The 19,235-nt window shown below is 70.2% G+C and overlaps 1 protein-coding gene across 3 annotated transcripts; it reads left to right on the top strand.

Moving 5' to 3' along the window:
• Positions 1-7,067: 7,067 nt before the first annotated feature.
• LOXL3 (lysyl oxidase like 3) lies at positions 7,068-17,063 on the top strand (the record flags this gene model as incomplete). Of its 3 annotated transcripts, XM_080344148.1 has the most annotated exons (15): positions 7,068-7,371; positions 7,778-7,941; positions 8,082-8,293; positions 8,793-8,855; positions 10,190-10,249; positions 10,484-10,703; positions 11,207-11,387; positions 11,681-11,835; positions 12,433-12,606; positions 13,105-13,267; positions 14,173-14,416; positions 15,018-15,133; positions 15,292-15,428; positions 16,372-16,483; positions 16,990-17,063. In XM_080344148.1, the coding sequence occupies 15 exons, from the start codon at positions 7,068-7,070 to the stop codon at positions 17,061-17,063; spliced, it is 2,379 nt and encodes a 792-aa protein (XP_080200274.1). The 3 variants fall into 3 exon arrangements, with proteins under 3 accessions (XP_080200274.1, XP_080200275.1, XP_080200276.1); XM_080344149.1 differs by lacking the exon at positions 8,793-8,855; XM_080344150.1 differs by lacking the exons at positions 8,793-8,855; positions 10,190-10,249.
• Positions 17,064-19,235: the final 2,172 nt, after the last annotated feature.

Raw genomic sequence — 19,235 nt, 5'->3', positions numbered from 1 at the left:
GCAGGGGTGGCCAAGAGCCCAGGAGCAGGGGGACTCCGGCAGCCCTGCCCTTGTCCCTGGCTCGCCGTGCCTGGAGAGCTGCCCTGCAGGGCAGCAGCAGCCCCGTCCCTGTCCCGGCGCTGCCGGGGGTTACCCGGGCTGGACGTGGAGCTCGGCGCTCCCGGGTTGCCGGGTCCCATTGCCATGGCCATGCCGGCGGGAGTGATGCCCAGGGACCCTCCGCGGGCGGGCAGCGAGCGCTGGGCTGTCCGGAGGAAGGCCCGGGGCTGCCCCCCCTCAGCGGGCAGTGTCCCCCTGCAGCGGGCAGTGTCCCCCCGCGGGCCCCAGAGCGGCGGGGCGGCTCCGAGACTCCGTCCCGGGGGGCCGGTGCCGGCCCCGGAGCGCACTCCGGACGGGGCGGGGGCCCTGGGGGGATCGGCCCATCCCGGCGCAGTGGGCGGGGGGCGCGGTGCCCGTCCTCCCCGTACCGGCTGCGGGGCCGGGCCGCTCGGCGCGGGCTGGGGCAGCGGGGCGGCCCCGGACACTCGGGCACGGCGCAGGGCGGGCCGGGGCGGAGAGGGGCGGCACGGCTCGGCTCGGCTCGGCTCGGCTCGGCTCGGCTCCGCTCCGCTCCGCTCCGCTCCGCTCCGCACGGCTCGGCTCCACACGGCTCGACTCGCCTCGCCTACACTCGGCCCGGCTTGGTTCGGCCCGGCTCGGCTCGGCTGGGCCCGGCTCGGCCCCGCCGGCACTCGGCTGGACGCTCTCGCTCGGCGCTACCGGAGCCGCGCAGCCCGCGGGGACGAGAGGTACCGGCCGGGGCAATGGAGCGGGACGGGACCGGCGCCGGGGAGACCGCGGCACCGTCCCGGGGCGGCGGGGCTGGGGGAGCCGAGCCGTGCCCGGCACTCGCGGAGCCCGACGGGCCGTGTGGGGACACGTGCGGGGACAGGCCGGGGTGCGGGCGGGTTGGCCGTGGGGCGGGGGGGCCGTGCGGGGCTGCCGGCGCCGCGGGGCGGGCGCGGAGCGGGACCTGGCTCGGCGGTCTCACGGGCCGGGCTGCGGGGCCGTGCGGGCGCGCGGGGGGCGCGGTGCCGCTGCCCCAAAGCCGTTTGTCAGGGCCACCGCGCCGTGCCCGTGCGGCGCTGGCGGCGCGGGCCGCGGCTGCCGGGGGCGCTCGCTGCGGATGCTGGCGTCGTGCGGCGATGGGCGGCTGTGCGGTGCTGTCGGCTGTGCCGCCTGTCCCGGCGTGACAGGGTGACAGCGTGTGGGCAGCGCGGTGCTCACGCGCTCGATGGAAGGGGTGCCCAGCAGAGCCGGCGGGTTTGTGGGTGCCGTGTCGGGGCTGTGTAGCCACTGCGTATCCCTGAGCATCCGGTGCACCGGCTGCAGGACGCTTGTTTGCTGAGCTGTGGTTTACAAAGGCCGGTGGAGATTCAGTATTTCCATGAAGATGGAATTTGCTTTAGCCCTTGGAAGAGAGCAGCGATGAAGGGCCGTGAGGTGTGCGAGCCAGGGGTGCGTTCTCTCTTTGCTGCGGGCCCCGCATCTTCCCAGCTGCTCTCCAGAGCTGCATGCAGGCAGCTGAGCAGCTCCCAGTTGCTCCAAGCAGGCTGTGTCTCTGCTCTGGGGTGCCTGGGCCCCCCAGACCCACCGCCTGCCCCTCAGCCTGTCTGGGCTGTCGGGACTATGTGGCTGGTGGCCGCAGCGTCTGCACATTCCTCCAGGGTCTTTCCCTCCTGCTGCAGCTGGTTCCTCGCAGGGCTGCCCCTCCAGGGCCCGGGGGAGCCCAGAGCAGAGCAGGCAAACGCCCCAGGGCTGAGGGCCCTGCCGTGTCCTGGGGAAACCGGGTGCTCTTAGGAGCTGCAAAGTGCTGTACTGTGACCTGCCTGGGCTTAGAAGGGGACAGCAGGACAGGGGGACATCAGGTAGCCCGATGGGGATGGACCTAGAGTCAGAAGCCCCAGCAAAGCACTCAGTGCTCTGCTGCAGCTGACACCCTGCCAGCCCTGGGAGCCGGGCTGTGCTGTCACAGCAGTGTCCGTGTCACTGCTGGGCGTGGGGACACGCAGCAGAGCAGTGTGCACAGGCACCCTGCCTTCTGGGCAGCGAGCTCCCAGCCCGACGGAGGTGGATGGCGTTGGGAGCTGGCACCAAGCCTGCCAGGGTGGCCAGGCTCCTGTGGTGGCCCTGGGCTGTGCTGCTGAGCCCAGTTCAGCTGCGGAGCCTCTGCTGCCCTCCAGAGCTCCGACCCCATCGCGTCCCTGCAGGCAGGAGCTGGTCCCGGACCAAGCGGGCTGGGGTGCTGGGGCTCCCCCAGCTTGTGCCGTCCCAGCTCGTGGCTGCCGGGAAGCCGGAGAGTGGAGCGGCCTGTCCACGCCGCCGGGATTGCGCAAGGGCAGCGCTGGGCTGTGTGCGCTGGGGCTCTGGGGAGAGCGGGAGGGATGGAGCCAGCGCCTGAAGCCATGGGACCCACCAGACCTTCTGCTGCCCCGAGCTCTGGGGACGCGACCGCGCACTCTCAGGGATGTCCTGGCACGGGTCTCTGCAGAGTGCGACTGTGTCACCCCTTAACCTTCCCAAGGAAGGATAAACAGAGGGATCTTCTTCCTCCTTGTGCTGGCGCGTTTCCCAGGTCTTTGCTCACTTGTGCTGCTCTCTGAATCCTTCCAGTTGTCGGTGCCTGGGCTGCTCCGTGTCCGTGTGTCCCCGGCTGCTGCTGGGAGCGCGTGTTCCACGGCTGGGCCCTTCCCCGCCGCTGCGGCCTGAGCCGTCGTCCCCGTGCCGCAGGGATGCCCTGGCCTGGCGGCTCGGACACGCGCTGGTCAGACGTGCCGGCTCGTCAGGGCTCGTTCATCAGGAGCTGCCCCTTCCCGAGGGCTGTTCGCTGTTCGCCCGGGTTTTGCTGGGGTGGGCTAATGTCCCTCTGAGTGTCTGATGGGGGCCGAATGCCGCATCAGATTGGAGCAGCCCTGGAGAGCCAGCAGCACCCCTGGGCTCTGGACACCCCTTGTCAGCACTGAGCCCTCCGGGAGGGTGTCCTGGGGGCCGCAGGAGCCCCCGTCACTGCTGGGACAGGCAGAGAGGTGGGGCGGTGCGGGAGCAGGGCGAGCGATTCTGTGGCTCCCGCTCCGCTCGGGGCTGCGCCGCAGGGTCCCTGCGCTGGGGTGCCGCGGGGTTCCAGCCCCGCGGGGCGCTCAGCCGCCTGCTGCCAGCGCCAGCTGTGTCCCCAGCCGGAGGGGGCTCGGGGCCCCGCGCGCCCGGCTGGGACATTCCTGAGGTTTCGTGGGCAGCGGCCAGGCCCTGGGATGCTCTCCGGCTCCCACGCCCAGCGCTCGGCCGGGCCAGCCCGTCCTCCCGGGCCCTTTCCTCCTGCAGCCCAAGTGCTGCTGTGTCCGAGCCTGCTCACGCACCACGGCAGACACATTCGGCACGGCATGGCCCAGGCCGGCGGCTCCGGCAGGAGCCCCGGACCGGAGGAGACTGTCCCTGGCTGGCGCGCGCCGGGGCGGGCAGGACCGTGCCCAGCTCCTGGCGGAGGCGTGCGGTGGCAGCAGCCAGGGGACGTGCCTGCACACCCCGTCCCAGGCGGTTCCTGGCCCCTGCCCCTCCTGCAGGTGCTGGCTGTCCCCAGGCTGTCTGTACCTCTGCCCCGTGCCCTCTCCAGGGCACGTGCGCGGCTCCTGCAGGTTCCTCCGGAAGCACCGGCGCTCGTGTCCTCCCACTGTGCTGCCGGTGGCACCGAGTGTCCCACGTGCTGATGGGGTGGGAGCCGTCACCCTGTGGGACCCTGGCGCTCAGAACAGCCCGCAGCAGCTAGGCAGAGGCGAGCGCCCTCCCCAGACAGAGAAATCTCTCGTGGGACCTGTGCTGGGTGATCAGCCCCTCCAAGGCAGAGGGACCCCCCGTGCTCGTCTGTCCCAGCCGGAGCCCCAGCCCATGCACAGATCTTGTGCCGTCTGGCTGTGCCAGGACCGCAGTGCTGTGAGCTGGTGCCATCAGGCAGCGCCAGGGCTGGCCAGCCGGAGGGACGGGGCCCCAGGCTGGCAGCGGGAGATGCTGCACAGGGTCGGCCCCATCGCCGACCTGCAAAGCCGTGGGGCAGGGCCAGCCCTGCCGGGCTGGTGCCGCAGACGGGGCCCGCGGCAGCATGGGGAAGTCAGGCAGCCTTACATGGCTGGGGAGAGCAAATGTGCTGCTTGCGTTTCAGAAAGTGGAAAAAGTGATCTAGACAATGAGAGCCCTGTTAGCCTGACCTGCCTGGCACAAGGACTCGGGGCATGTTCCGAGAGGGAGATCGCACGGGAACAGGGAAGCGGCTCACGCTGCGTCCCAGGGAGCGGCGCTGCCAGCGCGCCGGCTGTCCCGGGCTGCGTGCGGGACGGCTGCTGGTGGCGCGCTGGGAAATCCGGTGGTGGGTGGCAGGAGCTGAGGACGGGCTGAGCGGCGCGGGCAGAGGAAGCGCAGGGGCATGAGGGACACTGGAGCCTGAACGCAGGAACGCCGTGGCCTGCGAGAAGAGTGCCAGCAAGCTGGGCTCAACACAGAACGGGGTGGCATCAGTTTGGGCATGTTCAGAAGCAACTGCAGGACTGTGAGGAAGAGAAATCCACAGCGGTCTGCTCAATGCTGAGGCTGCGGTGGCTGAGCTGCGAGTGACAGAGCAGGGGCAGGCGGGACACGGCTGCCCGTCCCAGGCACTCCGGACGCTCTGTAGGGGCTGGGGCCCGCGCCCCCTCCCACCGCTGCGGCGCCGGGACGGGGCTGCTGTCCCCGCAGCGGCTCTGCTGGCTGCACCAGCCAGGACCTCGGCTGGGGCTGTGGGGCTGCAGACACACGTGGGCTGTGGGACCGTGGGCACACGTGGGGCTGTGGGGCTGCAGACACACGTGGGCTGTGGGACCGTGGGCACACGTGGGGCTGTGGGGCTGCAGACACACGTGGGCTGTGGGACCGTGGGCACACGTGGGGCTGTGGGACTGCAGACACGCGTGGGCTGTGGGACCGTGGGCACACGTGGGGCTGTGGGACTGCAGACACGCGTGGGCTGTGGGACCACGGGCACGTGTGGGGCCGCCCCACGTCGCTGCAGGACTGGGGCTGAGACCTCTCGTCGGCCCGAGTGGTGATGTGGGTGATGCAGGCTGAGCACGCCGGGTCCCGGCGGTCGCGCTGCGGGGCTCTCTACCGACACGGTGCTTTGCCGCGCAAAGCCCGAGCAGTTTCTCTGGTGCCGTGTTCTGATCTCCGGTCCTGTATGCTTTGTTCGTCAATGCGCGTGCTTAAATTTCCCTTGTGGTCAGGGACATGGGCTGCGTGATGCCGTTTCACTCGTGTCTGGCTCTGCGTGCTGCCCCCGCTGCTGTCTGCAGACGTTTTTCCTCCTCCAGACGGGGTTTTGCTCGGAAAGGCCTGTGATCCTCACCAGAAAGCTCACCGAATGGTGACTTCCCTGTTGTAGCCACATTTTATTTCCAGCAGGTGACCGGTTTTAATCCACTTAGCAGAAGGTGCACTGATTTTTTGAGTGCTAATTATTCATTAAAAGGTGGTGCAAGATGAATTGAATGCCTTGCAGTCTCAGCCTGTTTTATCAACACAGTTCCTCCAATTAAGCAAACCTGTGATCTCATAAAAGGTCACGCCAGCTTTCTGACACGGGCTGTTTCTGCAGAGCTCTGAGACTGGCGTTAATTGTGCCGCTGTCCTTTGGTGTTGTACGGACCCCGCTGCCAACAGCCCGAGCCTGCCGGCCGCATCGGCAGGGACAACGTCGCTCCCTCGCTGGCGAAGCTTTGGTGCTCTGGCGCTTGCAGCTCTCACGCTCTCCCGAACTGTGTTACCATTAGCGCCGGAGGGCCCAAGCTTTGGTAGTGCTTCGTTTGGGCAGGGAGGTGTCCCCTCGGTGGCGGAGGGGCAGAATGAGAAGTGTTTTGTGACCGCTGAGAGATGTGAACTCATCCCTTTGCTGCCCTCCAGACAGAGCAGCGTGTCCTGCCCCGCAAGCCCGGAGGCTGGGTGGCCCGCGGCACCCGCCGTCCCCACCATCACAGGCTGATTGAAAGGCTCAGCAGCGTGTTTCCCCGCTGCCTGCCCACAAACGCTTCCTGCTGGGCCTTGTTTTGCCTGCGCGGTGCCCGCGCCGGCGGCCGGGGCGCGGGGAGCCCGGCGCCAGGGCCGGCACCCGGGGCGGCCGTCCCCACCAGCACCGCCGTGTCCCCCGGGCTGCGACAGGGCAGCAGGAGCTGCGCGAGTGCAGGGTCTGCTCGCGGGGTGGGGTGCGGGGCGCAGACGTGCCCCTGCTGGCCCGTCCCAGGGTCTCTCTCCCACCACGGAGGGGACCGGCTGACGGGCGAGCTGAGGCTGCGCTGGCGAAGGGCCGGCTGGGCGCCGGTGCTGGGGGGCCCTGGAGCGGGGCTGTTCCTGGGCTGCCGCAGCACCCGTGGGGTTGCATGGGAACAGTGCAGGGGCAGGCGGGTCACACAGAAGTGTTTTCACTGTTGTTTGCCATGGGACTGGTGCAGAAGCACCGCATCTCCCTCAGGCATTCGGGGAGCCGCAGATGTCGTTGCAAGGCTGGAGAGGAGCCGCACAGGGAGGAATGTGAAGGGCTCGAGCCGCCTGGCTCGTGGCAGCGGGCAGGAGCGTGGGCTGGCAGCCCCTCGCTGCCGGCAGCCCTCGCGTGGCTCCTGGGGGTCAGGTTCCGGTGGATTCGGCGCCCAGCTGGGCTTCCCCGGCTCCAGCTCCCGCTGCCCCGGCAGCCGGTCCCGCTCTGCTCCAGCTGCCTCTCCGGGGTGACACGCACCCTCGGCCCGGCCGCCCGCACTGCCCGTTGGCGCAGGAGCTGCAGCCCCGCGGTGCGGGGGGATGTCAGAGCGGCTGCTGGCAGAGGGCGCGAGGTGACGGGGGCACCAGGCGAGCCTTGGCCCGTGGCAGCCGGGGCTGCAGGGCTGGGTGGGGGCACAGGGCGGAGCTGCGAGCGAGCAGGAGTTTAACCAGCACGGGTCTGGATCGAGGGAGCCCGTGTTTTGCACAGCGCGTCCATCCCACGTACCCCGACCCTTTGTGCCCTTGCAGAGCCGGCTGCCATGGGGAGCCGCGGCACGTGGGCAGGTCGGGAGCTGCTGGTGCTGCTGAGCGGCGTGTGGCTCTGCGCCGCCCAGCCCACCCCCCCGGGCCCCACGCGCAGCCCCGCGCCCCCGCTCAAGTTCCGCCTGGCCGGGTACCCACGCAAGCACAACGAGGGCCGTGTCGAGGTCTTCTACAACGACGAGTGGGGCACTATCTGTGACGACGACTTCACACTGGCCAACGCGCACGTGCTGTGCCGGCACCTCGGCTTCGTGGCTGCCACCGGCTGGGCCCACAGCGCCAAGTACGGCAAAGGCATTGGTAAGAGGGGGCGGTGGGCGCAGCCTGGCTGTGGCTGCACATTGGCACACTGCCGGGGGCGGTGCATGTGCCACGGCGGGTTTGCGTGCACGGTGGGTGGTGGGAGGGCTGCAGAGGTGCCGCAGGAGCTGCAGCTGAGGCGCTGCGCAGACCCCGGGGCGCACGCTGTGCGGGGGCTCGTGCCCGGCAGAGCGTCCCTGTGGGGAGGTGGGAGCGCCCCGCCTGCAGGTCTCTGCTCGGGGCTCTGGCGTTTCACCAGCCCCCGCTCTGTGCCGCGGAAGGGCCGCCCCCAGCCCAGCACCCGCACTCTTGCTGCGCACGGTGTGGTCCCCGGCTGTGCCCCATGGGCACCCCCTGTCCCTGTGCCTGGGCTTGGCGCCCTCACCACGGCCCTGGTGTCTGGCAGGGCGAATCTGGCTGGACAACCTGAACTGCGCCGGAGGTGAGAAGAGTGTCGGAGATTGTAAACACCGGGGCTGGGGGAACAGCGACTGCAGCCATGAGGAAGATGCGGGCATCATCTGCAAGGACGAGCGCATCCCAGGCTTCAAGGACTCCAACGTCATCGAGGTGAGCAAGCTGCTGGCCAGGGTCCCACAGCGCCAGCTGCCAGAAGCCATGCCGTGGGGCAGCCCAGGCGTGGGGCCGCCCAGGCGTGGGGCAGCCCAGCCGCGGGTGCCGCGCGAGCCGGGGCCGCCCTGTGCCCGCAGACAGAGCAGAGCCACGTGGAGGAGGTCCGGCTGCGGCCCGTGGTGTCCGGCGCGCGCAGGCAGCTGCCGGTGACCGAGGGCATCGTGGAGGTGCGCTACAAGGACGGCTGGGCGCAGATCTGCGACCAGGGCTGGGACAGCCGCAACAGCCGCGTCGTCTGCGGCATGATGGGCTTCCCCGCGGAGAAGAAGGTCAACAGAAACTTCTACAAGTGAGTGGGGCCGGCAGGGAGCCCGTGGGGCTGGGGTGTCAGAGCAGAGCTGGGGACGGTGCCAGGGACGCGGGGCAGAGCTGGGGGACAGCAGGGGACCATGCTGTTGGGTGCTGTGACTCCCCAGCATCCCTCTCCTGCCTGCTGCTTGCCAGTCCGAGCCCCGGCTGGCCGTATGGGCACTGGCCAACCAAATCAGGAGGCTACGGCGTGGCTGGGGGTCATGTGCTGCTGCAGAGGCCACTCGAGGCAGCGCTGCCGCTCCTGGCGGTGCTGGTGACCCCCACGTTTCCTGCGGCCCGGAGTGTGGGGGTCCCCGGGCCGAGGGGAGGTTTGTGGCTGAGCCAGGCAGGGATGCTCCAGCAGCACCGTGGCCCCAATTAGGGGCCCGGGGTCTGGGCACGGACACGCCGCCCGTGGTGTGGTGCCCGGCGTGGTGTCCAGCGCGGCGCCCAGCACCGCACACACCCTGACCGGGCAGGCGGGCGTTGCTCCGCAGGCGGCTGAAACGCGCGGCCAGGGTGAAGGGCCGGAGCCCCAGGCCGGGCAGCAGGCGCAGCAGGTAAGGGGCCGGGGCGCCCCGTCTGCTGAGCCCTCGGCAGAACCGGGCTGCCCGGCCCTGGGGTCGCTGCCATCAGAGCGGATCCTGGCGCAGATGGATCCGGATGCAGCAGACTGAAGCTGGGGCTGTGCTGGACACGCAGGACGAACCCACCGCAGTGGGACCTGCCTGTGCGCGCCAGGGTCCCCGTCCCCCGTGAGAGACAGCCTTCCTGCCGGGCCGCCGCGCGCGGGCAGGAGTCCTGGCACGGGGGTCACCGCGGGCGGGATCCCGCACGGGGACCAGGAGGGCTCGGCGCGGAGCTGTGTCGGCTGCAGGATGGGGAGGGTGGCTGCGGAAAGGGCTGCTCTGTGCAGAAGGCCGCGGCGGGGAGCGGTGCAGCCCGCGTGCCCGCGGGCGGGCTGGCGCGGGAGCAGGGGCTCCGCGGGGCTGCTGGAGCTGGGCGTGGAGCGGCACGTCTGGTCCTGAGCGCTGTGTCCGTTTTCTCTCGTGCTCTTCCCTGCGGTGATGGGAAGAACCGGGCTGTGGCTCCCCGGCAGCCCCGTGCTGTGTCCTGGGTCTCGCGGGGCCGTGTGGGCTGACGCCAACCCACCACCGCCCGCAGGGTCAGGTGCCAGGCCTGGTTTTGCCTTGTCCCTTGGGGGGTGTCCGTCTCCTGCCCTGTTTTGGGGCGCTCAGCTCTTCACTCTCTGTGGTCCCTGGGGTTTAGGCCGGGCTCAGCATCCTCCCCCGCTGCGGGAAGCAAAGCATCTGGGTGTGTTGGGACCAAACCTGCACCACGTGTGCTGGGTCCTGAGCAGCCTCCTGGGCCCCAGCCCCTGGCCGGGAGCTGCCCTGGCCCGCAGTCCCTGCAGCGAGCGCCACTGTGTCCTGTGGCACGGGGACCACACCTGCCTGTGCTGCTCGCTCGTGCTGCGCTTGCTGCGCGTCCTGCGCCCCGGGAGCACGGGCAGTGACGTTGTCTGGTGTCGGGACAGGGACACGGGCACCCCTCACCGGTACCTGGCAGATCAAATCATTGCCGCTGGTGTTTGATCTGCTGTGTGACAAGGCAGCACGGATGCCGCTGCATCCGGCAGAGTTTCCTGGGGGTATGTGGGCAGGAAACCGCATCATTTCTGCGCAGGGCAGTTGTGTTGCGTTGCTGGCAGCAGATGATGCTGCTGCACCTATGTATGACACCGGGGGGACGTGCATGAGTCTCCCCGGGGGACCGATGTGCCCATTTCAGTCCACAATGAAAGCTGGGGGGCGGTGCTCCCCGTGCCACTGCAGCCGGCGGAGGTGACAGCCTGAGGCTCTGAGCTCAGTGACGAGTGTTTTCTGTTTTCCAGGCTGGCCAACAAATCTCAGCCTAAACAAAAGCACAGGGAGGACGTAGGGTTCAAGAAGAGGTAAATGGCTCGGTGCAGAGCCTGAGTGGCAGGAGCCCCGCTCAGTCGCACCAGAGCTGCACGTGTCCCCGGGACACGGCGCAGGCAGCTGGCGAGGGATGGCGTCCCGCGCACCGCGCGTCCCTCCCCGGGACAGCGCGAGGGGCAGGGCGGGGAGCGCGGCGCGGGCAGGGTGGCCGTTGGCACCTGCGCTGCCGGCCGTGCGCTGGGCCTCAGGCGCCTCTCTCCTCGCAGGCTCTTCATGGAGCGGCAGCAGCTCAACTACCGCCTGCACTCGGTGTCCTGCATGGGCACGGAGGTTCACCTCTCCATGTGCACCTTCGAGTTCTACCGCGGCAATGCCTCGGCCGCCTGCGCCGCCGGCACGCCAGCGGTTGTCAGCTGTGTGCCCGGGCCCCTCTTTGCCACCGGCAACGGGCACAAGAAGAAGCAGCGCCAGCAGCAGCAGGGCCAGGTGAGCCCCAGGTTGGGACCCGCAGCTGCCCCTGTCCCCTGCGGGGCTTGTCCCCCGTGCTGTCCCTGGGGGTGGGTACGCACATCCCTGGGTGACCAGCTCCTGGAGCAGGAGGTGGGGACAGTGTTGTGTCCCATCACATAGCAGGAGCCACAGCCAGCAATCTGTGTGCACGTGTTGTGCCACAGCACGCCGTGCTGTGCTGTGCTGCGCTGTGCCGTTCAGCACCACACTGTGCCGTGCCGTGCCATTCAGCACCACACTGTGCCATGCCATGTCGTGCCGTGCCATGCAGCACCACACCACACCGTGCTGTGCCGCTCTGTGCCATTCAGCAGCACACCACACCGTGCCGTGCTGTGCCGTGCCGTGCCATTCAGCACCACACTGTGCCATGCCATGTCGTCCCGTGCCATTCAGCACCACACCACACCGTGCCGTGCCGCGCCGTGCCGTGCCATGCCATGCCATGCCGTCCATACCCCTGACCCTGCTTCCCGCAGCCGCGGCTCCGGCTGAAGGGCGGCGCGAAGGTGGGCGAGGGCCGCGTCGAGGTGCTCAAGAGCAGCGAGTGGGGCACGATCTGCGACGACCGCTGGAACCTGCTGTCGGCCAGCGTGGTGTGCCGCGAGCTGGGCTTCGGCAGCGCCAAGGAGGCGCTCACTGGCGCACGCATGGGCCAAGGTGAGGTGCTGGGGCGTGGGACCGGGCTCCTGGGGCTGTGCGTGAGGCTCTGCCGGGCTGGGCGCCGCGGCAGGCGTGCCCCTTGGGCGCCTGACTGCCGGTCACACGGCGTGGGGTGTCCCTGAGCACCCCCGGGGGCCGCAGGCGCTCAGCGGTGCTGCCCGCGGCAGCAGCTGTGGGGCCAGGAGTGCCCGGGCCCCTTGGCGTGCGCTGGGGAGCTGCGGCAGCCCTGAGGACAGGCTGGCTGTGCCTGCCCCGTGCCCCGTGTCCTGAGCCCCACTGTCCCCCGGCAGGGACGGGGCCCATCCACATGAACGAGGTGCAGTGCCTGGGCACCGAGAAGTCCCTGTGGAGCTGCCCCTTCAAGAACATCACGCAGGAGGACTGCAAGCACACGGAGGACGCGGCCGTCCGCTGCAACGTCCCCTACATGGGCTACGAGAACCTGGTGCGCAGCACGGGGAGCTGGGGGGGCCCGGGGCCCACGTGGGGAGGGCCCCAAATCCCTCCTCTGCACGTCCTGCCTGGTGTGGGGCAGGGGCCGCCCTGGGAGCGCGGGGGCTTGCGGGGCTGGGTCCCGGGGTGCCATGTGAGGCCGTGGGGCTCTGGGGGTCCCTGGGGGTGACGGGGGGCTGCTCCCGCGCTCTCCTGCTGCCGGCCCGTGCCAGCTCTGCGGCACAACCAGAAAAAAATCGCCATGGACCAACCAAGAGGGATTTTTTACTGATGATGAAATGAGCAAATGGATCCACGTGGTGCTGTTTGCCCTGGTCTGTCATTTCATCCATTTTGGGCTTTTTAATCATTTTTAACACTCCCATACCTGTCATTTCTGTAATGAGACTGCCGTTTCAAAATGAACCGCTTTCCCTGCTTTGGTGAGACAATTCCCGAGCTCACAAGTGATTTCTTGGCCCCAACCCAGCAGTTTTGGTCCGTGACCAAAGCTGCGCGGCTGCGGGACGGCGCTGGGCAGGACCGTCCTCGGGACGCGGCGCAGCGGGGGCTTCGCGTGTGCTGACGGCGCTGCCGCCTCTCTCCGCAGATTCGGCTGAGCGGGGGCCGGAGCCGCTTCGAGGGGCGGGTCGAGGTGGCGGTGGGGGCTGCGGACGGGGAGCAGCCGCGCTGGGGTCTGGTCTGCGGCGAAGGCTGGGGCACGCTGGAGGCCATGGTGGCCTGTCGCCAGCTGGGGCTGGGCTTCGCTAACCACGGCTTACAAGTAGGTGCCAGCGCCAGCTTGGTTAGGGCAGCGAGCCGCCACCAGCTCTGCTCCGCAGGGACAGGGACAGGGACGTGGACGGGGCGGGACGGGACGGGGCGGGTGCGGGGTGCTGGCTCACGGCCCCAGGGTTTCTGCAGATCCGCCTGGCCGGCGGGAGGACGGCGTTCGAGGGCCGTGTGGAGGTGAAGCGAGGCAGTAAGTGGGGCACGGTGTGCAGCAATGGCTGGACCACCAAGGAGGCCATGGTGGCCTGTCGCCAGCTTGGCCTGGGCTACTCCCTGCATGCGGTGACGGTAGGTGCCGGCGGGGAGGCCCCGGTGACACCCCGGCGAGCACAGGCACCGGTGCTTCCCCAGCAGTGGGGGGGCTGTGTGGGGCAGGACGGGACCCTCGGGGCGCGGCGCGGCTGGGGTACGTGGGCAGGGCTGTGCCGGGGGGTGCGCTGTGATGTGGGGCAGCCATGGCAGCCAGCCCAGCCCACCTGCCCCTCCCCAGGAGACGTGGTACTGGGACGCCAGCAACGTGACGGAGATGGTGCTGAGCGGGGTGAAGTGCGCTGGCCACGAGATGTCCCTGAGCCACTGCCAGCACCACGGCACCAGCGTCAACTGCAGAAACACGGGCACGCGCTTCGCCGCCGGCGTCATCTGCTCCGAGAGTGAGCGGCAGCGGGACTGGGGGCTGCAGGAAACGGGGCTGTGGGCAGGACGGGCTGCGCGCAGTGGGGCCTGTGGGGGCAGTGGGGTCTGTGGGGGCAGCGGCTGCAGATAAAGGGGCTGTGAGCACTGGGGCTGTGGCACTGGGGCGGGGGCACTGGGGCTGTGGCACTGGGGCTGTGGCACTGGGGCGGGGGCACTGGGGCGGGGGCACTGGGGCGGGGGCACTGGGGCTGCGGCACTGGGGCGGGGGCACTGGGGCTGTGGCACTGGGGCTGTGGCACTGGGGCGGGGGCACTGGGGCGGGGGCACTGGGGCTGCGGCACTGGGGCTGTGGCACTGGGGCTGCGGCACTGGGGCGGGGGCACTGGGGCGGGGGCACTGGGGCTGCGGCACTGGGGCTGCGGCACTGGGGCGGGGGCACTGGGGCTGTGGCACTGGGGCTGTGGCACTGGGGCGGGGGCACTGGGGCGGGGGCACTGGGGCTGTGGCACTGGGGCTGTGGCACTGGGGCTGCGGCACTGGGGCGGGGGCACTGGGGCGGGGGCACTGGGGCTGTGGCACTGGGGCTGTGGCACTGGGGCGGGGGCACTGGGGCGGGGGCACTGGGGCTGTGGCACTGGGGCGGGGGCACTGGGGCGGGGGCACTGGGGCTGCGGCACTGGGGCGGGGGCACTGGGGCGGGGGCACTGGGGCGGGGGCACTGGGGCTGCAGCACTGGGGCGGGGGCACTGGGGCGGGGGCACTGGGGCTGCAGGTGACGGGGCTGCAGGCTCGGGCCGTGCCCAGCCGATGAGGAGGGCACGGGTCCCCCCGGCTGGCCAGCCCTGCCCATGCTGGGCACTCGCCCCGTCCCTGCCGAGCCGCGGGGTGTCCGTCTGTCCCTGAGCAGCCTTCTGCTCCGCAGCCGCCTCCGACCTGCTGCTGCACGCGCCGCTGGTGCAGGAGACGGCGTACATCGAGGACCGGCCGCTGCACATGCTGTACTGCGCGGCCGAGGAGAACTGCCTCTCCAGCTCGGCGCGCACGGCCAACTGGCCCTACGGGCACCGGCGCCTGCTGCGCTTCTCCTCGCAGATTCACAACAACGGCCGCGCCGACTTCCGACCCAAGGCCGGCCGGCACTCCTGGGTCTGGCACGAGTGCCACCGGTGTGTGCAGGGACAGGGACGGGGACGGGCAGGGGAACACCTGGGCTGGGGCTCAGGGTGGGGAGAGGGTGCTGGTGTTGCTGTGGTGGGCTGGGCAAGGGTGTCACTGGGTGAAGGTCATGCCAGGTGAGGGTGTCACCAGATGCAGGTGTCACCGGGTGAGGGTGACGCTGGGTGAGGATGTCACCGGGTGAGGGTGACACTGGCTGTGGCACAGTGGCGGAGCGAGGCACCGGCTGCTCCCCAGGGCCCGGTTTTGCTGCACCAGCTCAGGGCTGTCCCCGGTGAGCCGGGCTGGGGTTTGGGGATGGGGCCGCGGGCTGTGCCCGGCAGCTGAGCCCCCCACCTTGGCCACTGGGCTGGGACAGCCGCGTCCCCTCCCAGGGCAGGACTGAGCTCTGCCCGACCTCACAGCACTGTGGCCTCAGGGCAGGGGCTGTGTGGACCTTTCCCAACGGCACAGGGCTCAGTGGGTGACGGGACCTGAGGCAGAGCAGGACGGGTCCCCCATCCGCTCTGGGGGGCTCCTCCTCCAAGCTCCCCCCGAGCTCCCCGGGCTCCAGGCACTGGTGCAGCCCCGCGCCGTGGCTCCCGCTCGCAGGCACTACCACAGCATGGACATCTTCACCCACTACGACATCCTGACCCCCAATGGCACCAGGGTGGCCGAGGGACACAAGGCCAGCTTCTGCCTCGAGGACACCGAGTGCGAGGAAGGTGGGTGCATCGGCGCTTTGTGGCACCATCCCCGCCCGTGTCCCCACCGCGGGCTGCCTGTCCCTGGTCACCCTGCAGGCTGTGGCCAGGCTGAGGTGACACAGGGCTGCGCACACGCTGCAGCGGGGACAGGGCGAGCCACTCTCTCCTGCCTGCAGACGTGGCCAAGCGGTACGAGTGCGCCAACTTCGGCGAGCAGGGCATCACCGTGGGCTGCTGGGACTTGTACCGGCACGACATCGACTGCCAGTGGATCGACATCACCGACGTCAAGCCTGGCAACTACATCCTGCAGGTGCTGCGGCCGAGCTGCCCCCAGCCCCTGCCGCCCAGCTCTGCCCCTGCGCCGCTGCAGCCTCCCTGTGCACCCCAACCCCTGCCCCTGCACCCCAACCCCTGCCCCTGCACCCCAACCTCTGCGCCGCCCCCCCAGCTCTGCACTGCCCCCCAGCTCTGCGCCGCCCCCCAGCTCTGTGCTGTCTCCCCAGCTCTGTGCTGCCCCCCAGCTCTGCGCCGCCCCCCAGCTCTGCGCTGCCCCCCAGCTCTACGCCGCCCCCCAGCTCTGCGCTGCCCCCCCAGCTCTGCGCTGCCCCCCAGCTCTGTGCTGTCCCCCCAGCTCTGCGCTGCCCCCCCAGCTCTGCGCTGTCCCCCAGCTCTGTGCTGTCCCCCCAGCTCTGTGCTGCCCCCCAGCTCTGTGCTGTCCCCCCAGCTCTGCACTGCCCCCCCAGCTCTGCGCCGCCCCCCAGCTCTGCGCCGCCCCCCCAGCTCTGCGCTGCCCCCCCAGCTCTGCGCCGCCCCCCAGCTCTACGCCGCCCCCCAGCTCTGCGCTGCCCCCCCAGCTCTGCACTGCCCCCCAGCTCTGCGCTGCCCCCCAGCTCTGTGCTGTCCCCCCAGCTCTGCGCTGCCCCCCAGCTCTGTGCCGCCTGGGCCTGGCTCCCTGCACTCGCACAGGCCAGGGCCCGGTGGGGCTGGGGCGTGTGCTCCCGCGGGGCTCCTGTGGGAACTGCTCGCTGGGTTTCCTGCGCTGAGCAGCCCTGCTCGCGGTGCATGGGCACAGTGACACAGTGACACAGTGACACGGCCACTCCACCACAGTGGCAGCCACACAGTGGGGCCGCATCCTGCCGGGCCAGGGTGCTGGGGCAGCAGCAGCTCCACGGGAAGGACAAACGGACAGGGTACAGGGCTGCAGCATGGCCAGACAGCGGACTGTCACCCTCACTGTCGGTGCCCCACAGGTCGTGATCAACCCCAACTTTGAGGTGGCAGAGAGCGACTTCACCAACAACGCCATGAAATGCAACTGCAAGTACGACGGGCATCGCATCTGGGTGCACAGCTGCCACATCGGTAACGGCCCTGGGACGTGGCGCGAAGGGACGGGGTGTCCTGGTAGGGCTGCCCAGGAGGAGGGGACAGGGGCTGCGGGAAGCCGTGGGGCTGGGGAGCGTGGGGCGGGATGGTGGGGCTGGTGTGGGGGTCAGGGCTGGGGTCCTGGGGCAGCCACAGTGGCAGTGCCAGCACTGGCAGGGCACACGGCGGGCAGCGCGGTGCCGGCAGGGCACACGGCAAGCAGGGCACACGGCGGGCAGCGCGGTGCCGCCAGGGCACACGGCAAGCAGGGCACACGGCGGGCAGTGCAGCACTGGCAGGGCACACGGCGGGCAGGGCACACGGTGGGCAGTGCGGTGCCAGCAGGGCACACGGCGGGCAGTGCGGCACTGGCAGGGCACACGGTGGGCAGGGCACACGGCGGGCAGTGCAGTGCCAGCAGGGCACATGGTGGGCAGCGCGGTGCCGGCAGGGCACACGGCGGGCAGTGCCGCACCGACAGCTCTGTCCCTGTGCCCGCCCAGGCGACGCGCTCAGCGAGGAGGCCAGCAAGCGGTTTGAGCAGTACCCCGGTCAGCTCAACAACCAGATTTTGTAGGGCCCGGCGCTGGGGAGACGGGCGCCTCCCTCACCGCGCAGGCCAGGACGCTGCCGGGGCCGCGCGGAGGCCTCGGGCGGCACCGCCGTGCCCTGCCCAGGGCTCGCGTCGCCGGCAGCCGCTCCCGCTGCGGAGCTGGTGCTGGAGGCGCCGCACGCCCACGCCTCCCGGCCTGGGGCCACCACCAGACCACTGGCCAGAGGCTCCGTGCCCACGTCCCGGGGCTGTGGAACACGGGACAGGCCTACCCCTACCCGCCCTGTCCTGCTCTGGTCCCCATCCCTGCCATCCCAACTGCATCCCCCTTCCTGCTGCCCCGCTCTCCCGGTTCCGCTCACCCCATGGCCCCCAGGGCTCTGCCCTCAGCCGCAGGACACACGCGGCCCACGTGGGACTCACCCCTGCGCGGCCCGCAGAGCCCCAGGAGCCCCCGTTCCGGGCCGGCGCGGCTCCCCCGCCCCAGCAGCGCTGTCCCCTCCGGCGCCGCCAGCGCCCCACGCCCAGCTCTTAGTTGTAATTTTATTTTCTCTATAAAGTTGTCGGTTCTGTTTCCCTGCGGGCTCTTCTCTGGGTGGGACGGGGCACGGGCGGGACCAGGAGATAGCGCGGCTCACACCGCAGGGCGCCTGCGCCCACCGCGGCGCCGGGGAGCACCAACAGCCCTGCCCGTGCAGCGCCGGCCGGGTGAGGAGCAGCCGCACGCCAGCGCCCGCTGCCGGCACCCCTGCCCGGGCACGCTGGAGAACAAGGGCCTCGGGCTGCACCGGGGAGGCCGAGCTTGGATCTGGGCACAATGTCTTCCCCAAAGGGCTGTGGGGCATTGAACAGGCTGCCCAGGGCAGTGCTGGAGTCACCAGCCCTGGAGGGCTGGACAGACGGACAGGAGGTTCTCAGGACACGGGGCAGGGCTGGGGAAATGGTTGGACTTAACGATCTTGAGGGTCTATTTCAAACAAAATGATTATGATTCTGTGGTCCTGGCCCTGCTGGGAGGAGTGTGAGGGTGAGGAAGGGGCTGTGGAGCCCAGCACGGCTGTTGCACAGGTGGGGAGATGGGTGAGGTGCTGATCCTCACACCGAAACAACAGCAACATTTCCAAGGAGAAGCCCGACCAGCCCCACGGGTGCGACCCACAGCTGTGCAGTCCCGCGGCAGAGGGAACAGAGCCCGGCAGAGCCGGTGCAGCGAGCAAGGACATGGGAGCGGGCAAAGGGAACAACACTTGGCTTCCGCGCTCCACAGGTGCTCACGTCCCACCTGCAGCTCAGGCAGCTCCAGCTCCGCTGTGCCAGGGACAGACCACCGTGCTGGGGACAGACCCCTGTGCTGGGGACAGACCCCCGTGCTGGGGACAGACCACAGGGCCAGGGATAGACCCCCGTGCTGGGGACAGACCACAGGGCCGGGGACAGACCCCTGTGCTGGGGACAGACCCCTGTGCCGAGGACAGACCCCCGTGCCGAGGACAGACCCTCGTGCCGGGGACAGATCCCCATGCTGGGGACAGACCCCGGTGACGGGGACAGACCCCCCGTGCTGGGGACAGACCCCGTGCCGGGGACAGACCCCGTGCCGGGGACAGACCCCCATGCTGGGGACAGACCCCGTGCTGGGGACAGACCCCGTGCTGGGGACAGACCCCCATGCTGGGGACAGATCCCCGTGCTGGGGACAGATCCCCGTGCCGGGGCTGGGCAGCGGCAGGGCCGGCCCCGGCTCAGCCTGGAACGCGCTGCGGTCAGCGCTGCCGGAGCCGCGACGTGAGAAACGCGTCCGGCGTCTCAGCTATTTCCCGTGCGCAGCCGGCGGGGCTGTGCTGAGGGAGCAAATTCCTCCGGCGAGGCAGCAGGGTGAAAGGAGCCCTGTTCTCCGGGCGGGGGGGTCCCGCCGCGGCTCCCCGGGAACTGTGTGTCCTTCATCTAAAAATAACGGCAGGGCCGAGGGCTGGGGAGCCCCGTCACGGGCAGGACTCGTTCTTCCGCCGAGGCTGCGCCAGACACAGCCCTGCCTGCAGCCCTGCCTGTACTGTGCCTGCAGCCCTGCCTGTACTCTGCCTGCAGCCCTGCCTGTACTGTGCCTGCAGCCCTGCCTGTACTGTGCCTGCAGCCCTGCCTGCACTCCTGCCTGCAGCCCTGCCTGTACTGTGCCTGCAGCCCTGCCTGCACTCCTGC

Source organism: Nesoenas mayeri (assembly GCF_963082525.1).
Source record: "Nesoenas mayeri genome assembly, chromosome: 4".
Lineage (NCBI taxonomy): Eukaryota > Metazoa > Chordata > Aves > Columbiformes > Columbidae > Nesoenas > Nesoenas mayeri.
This window is presented reverse-complemented; position numbering and strand designations above follow the sequence as displayed.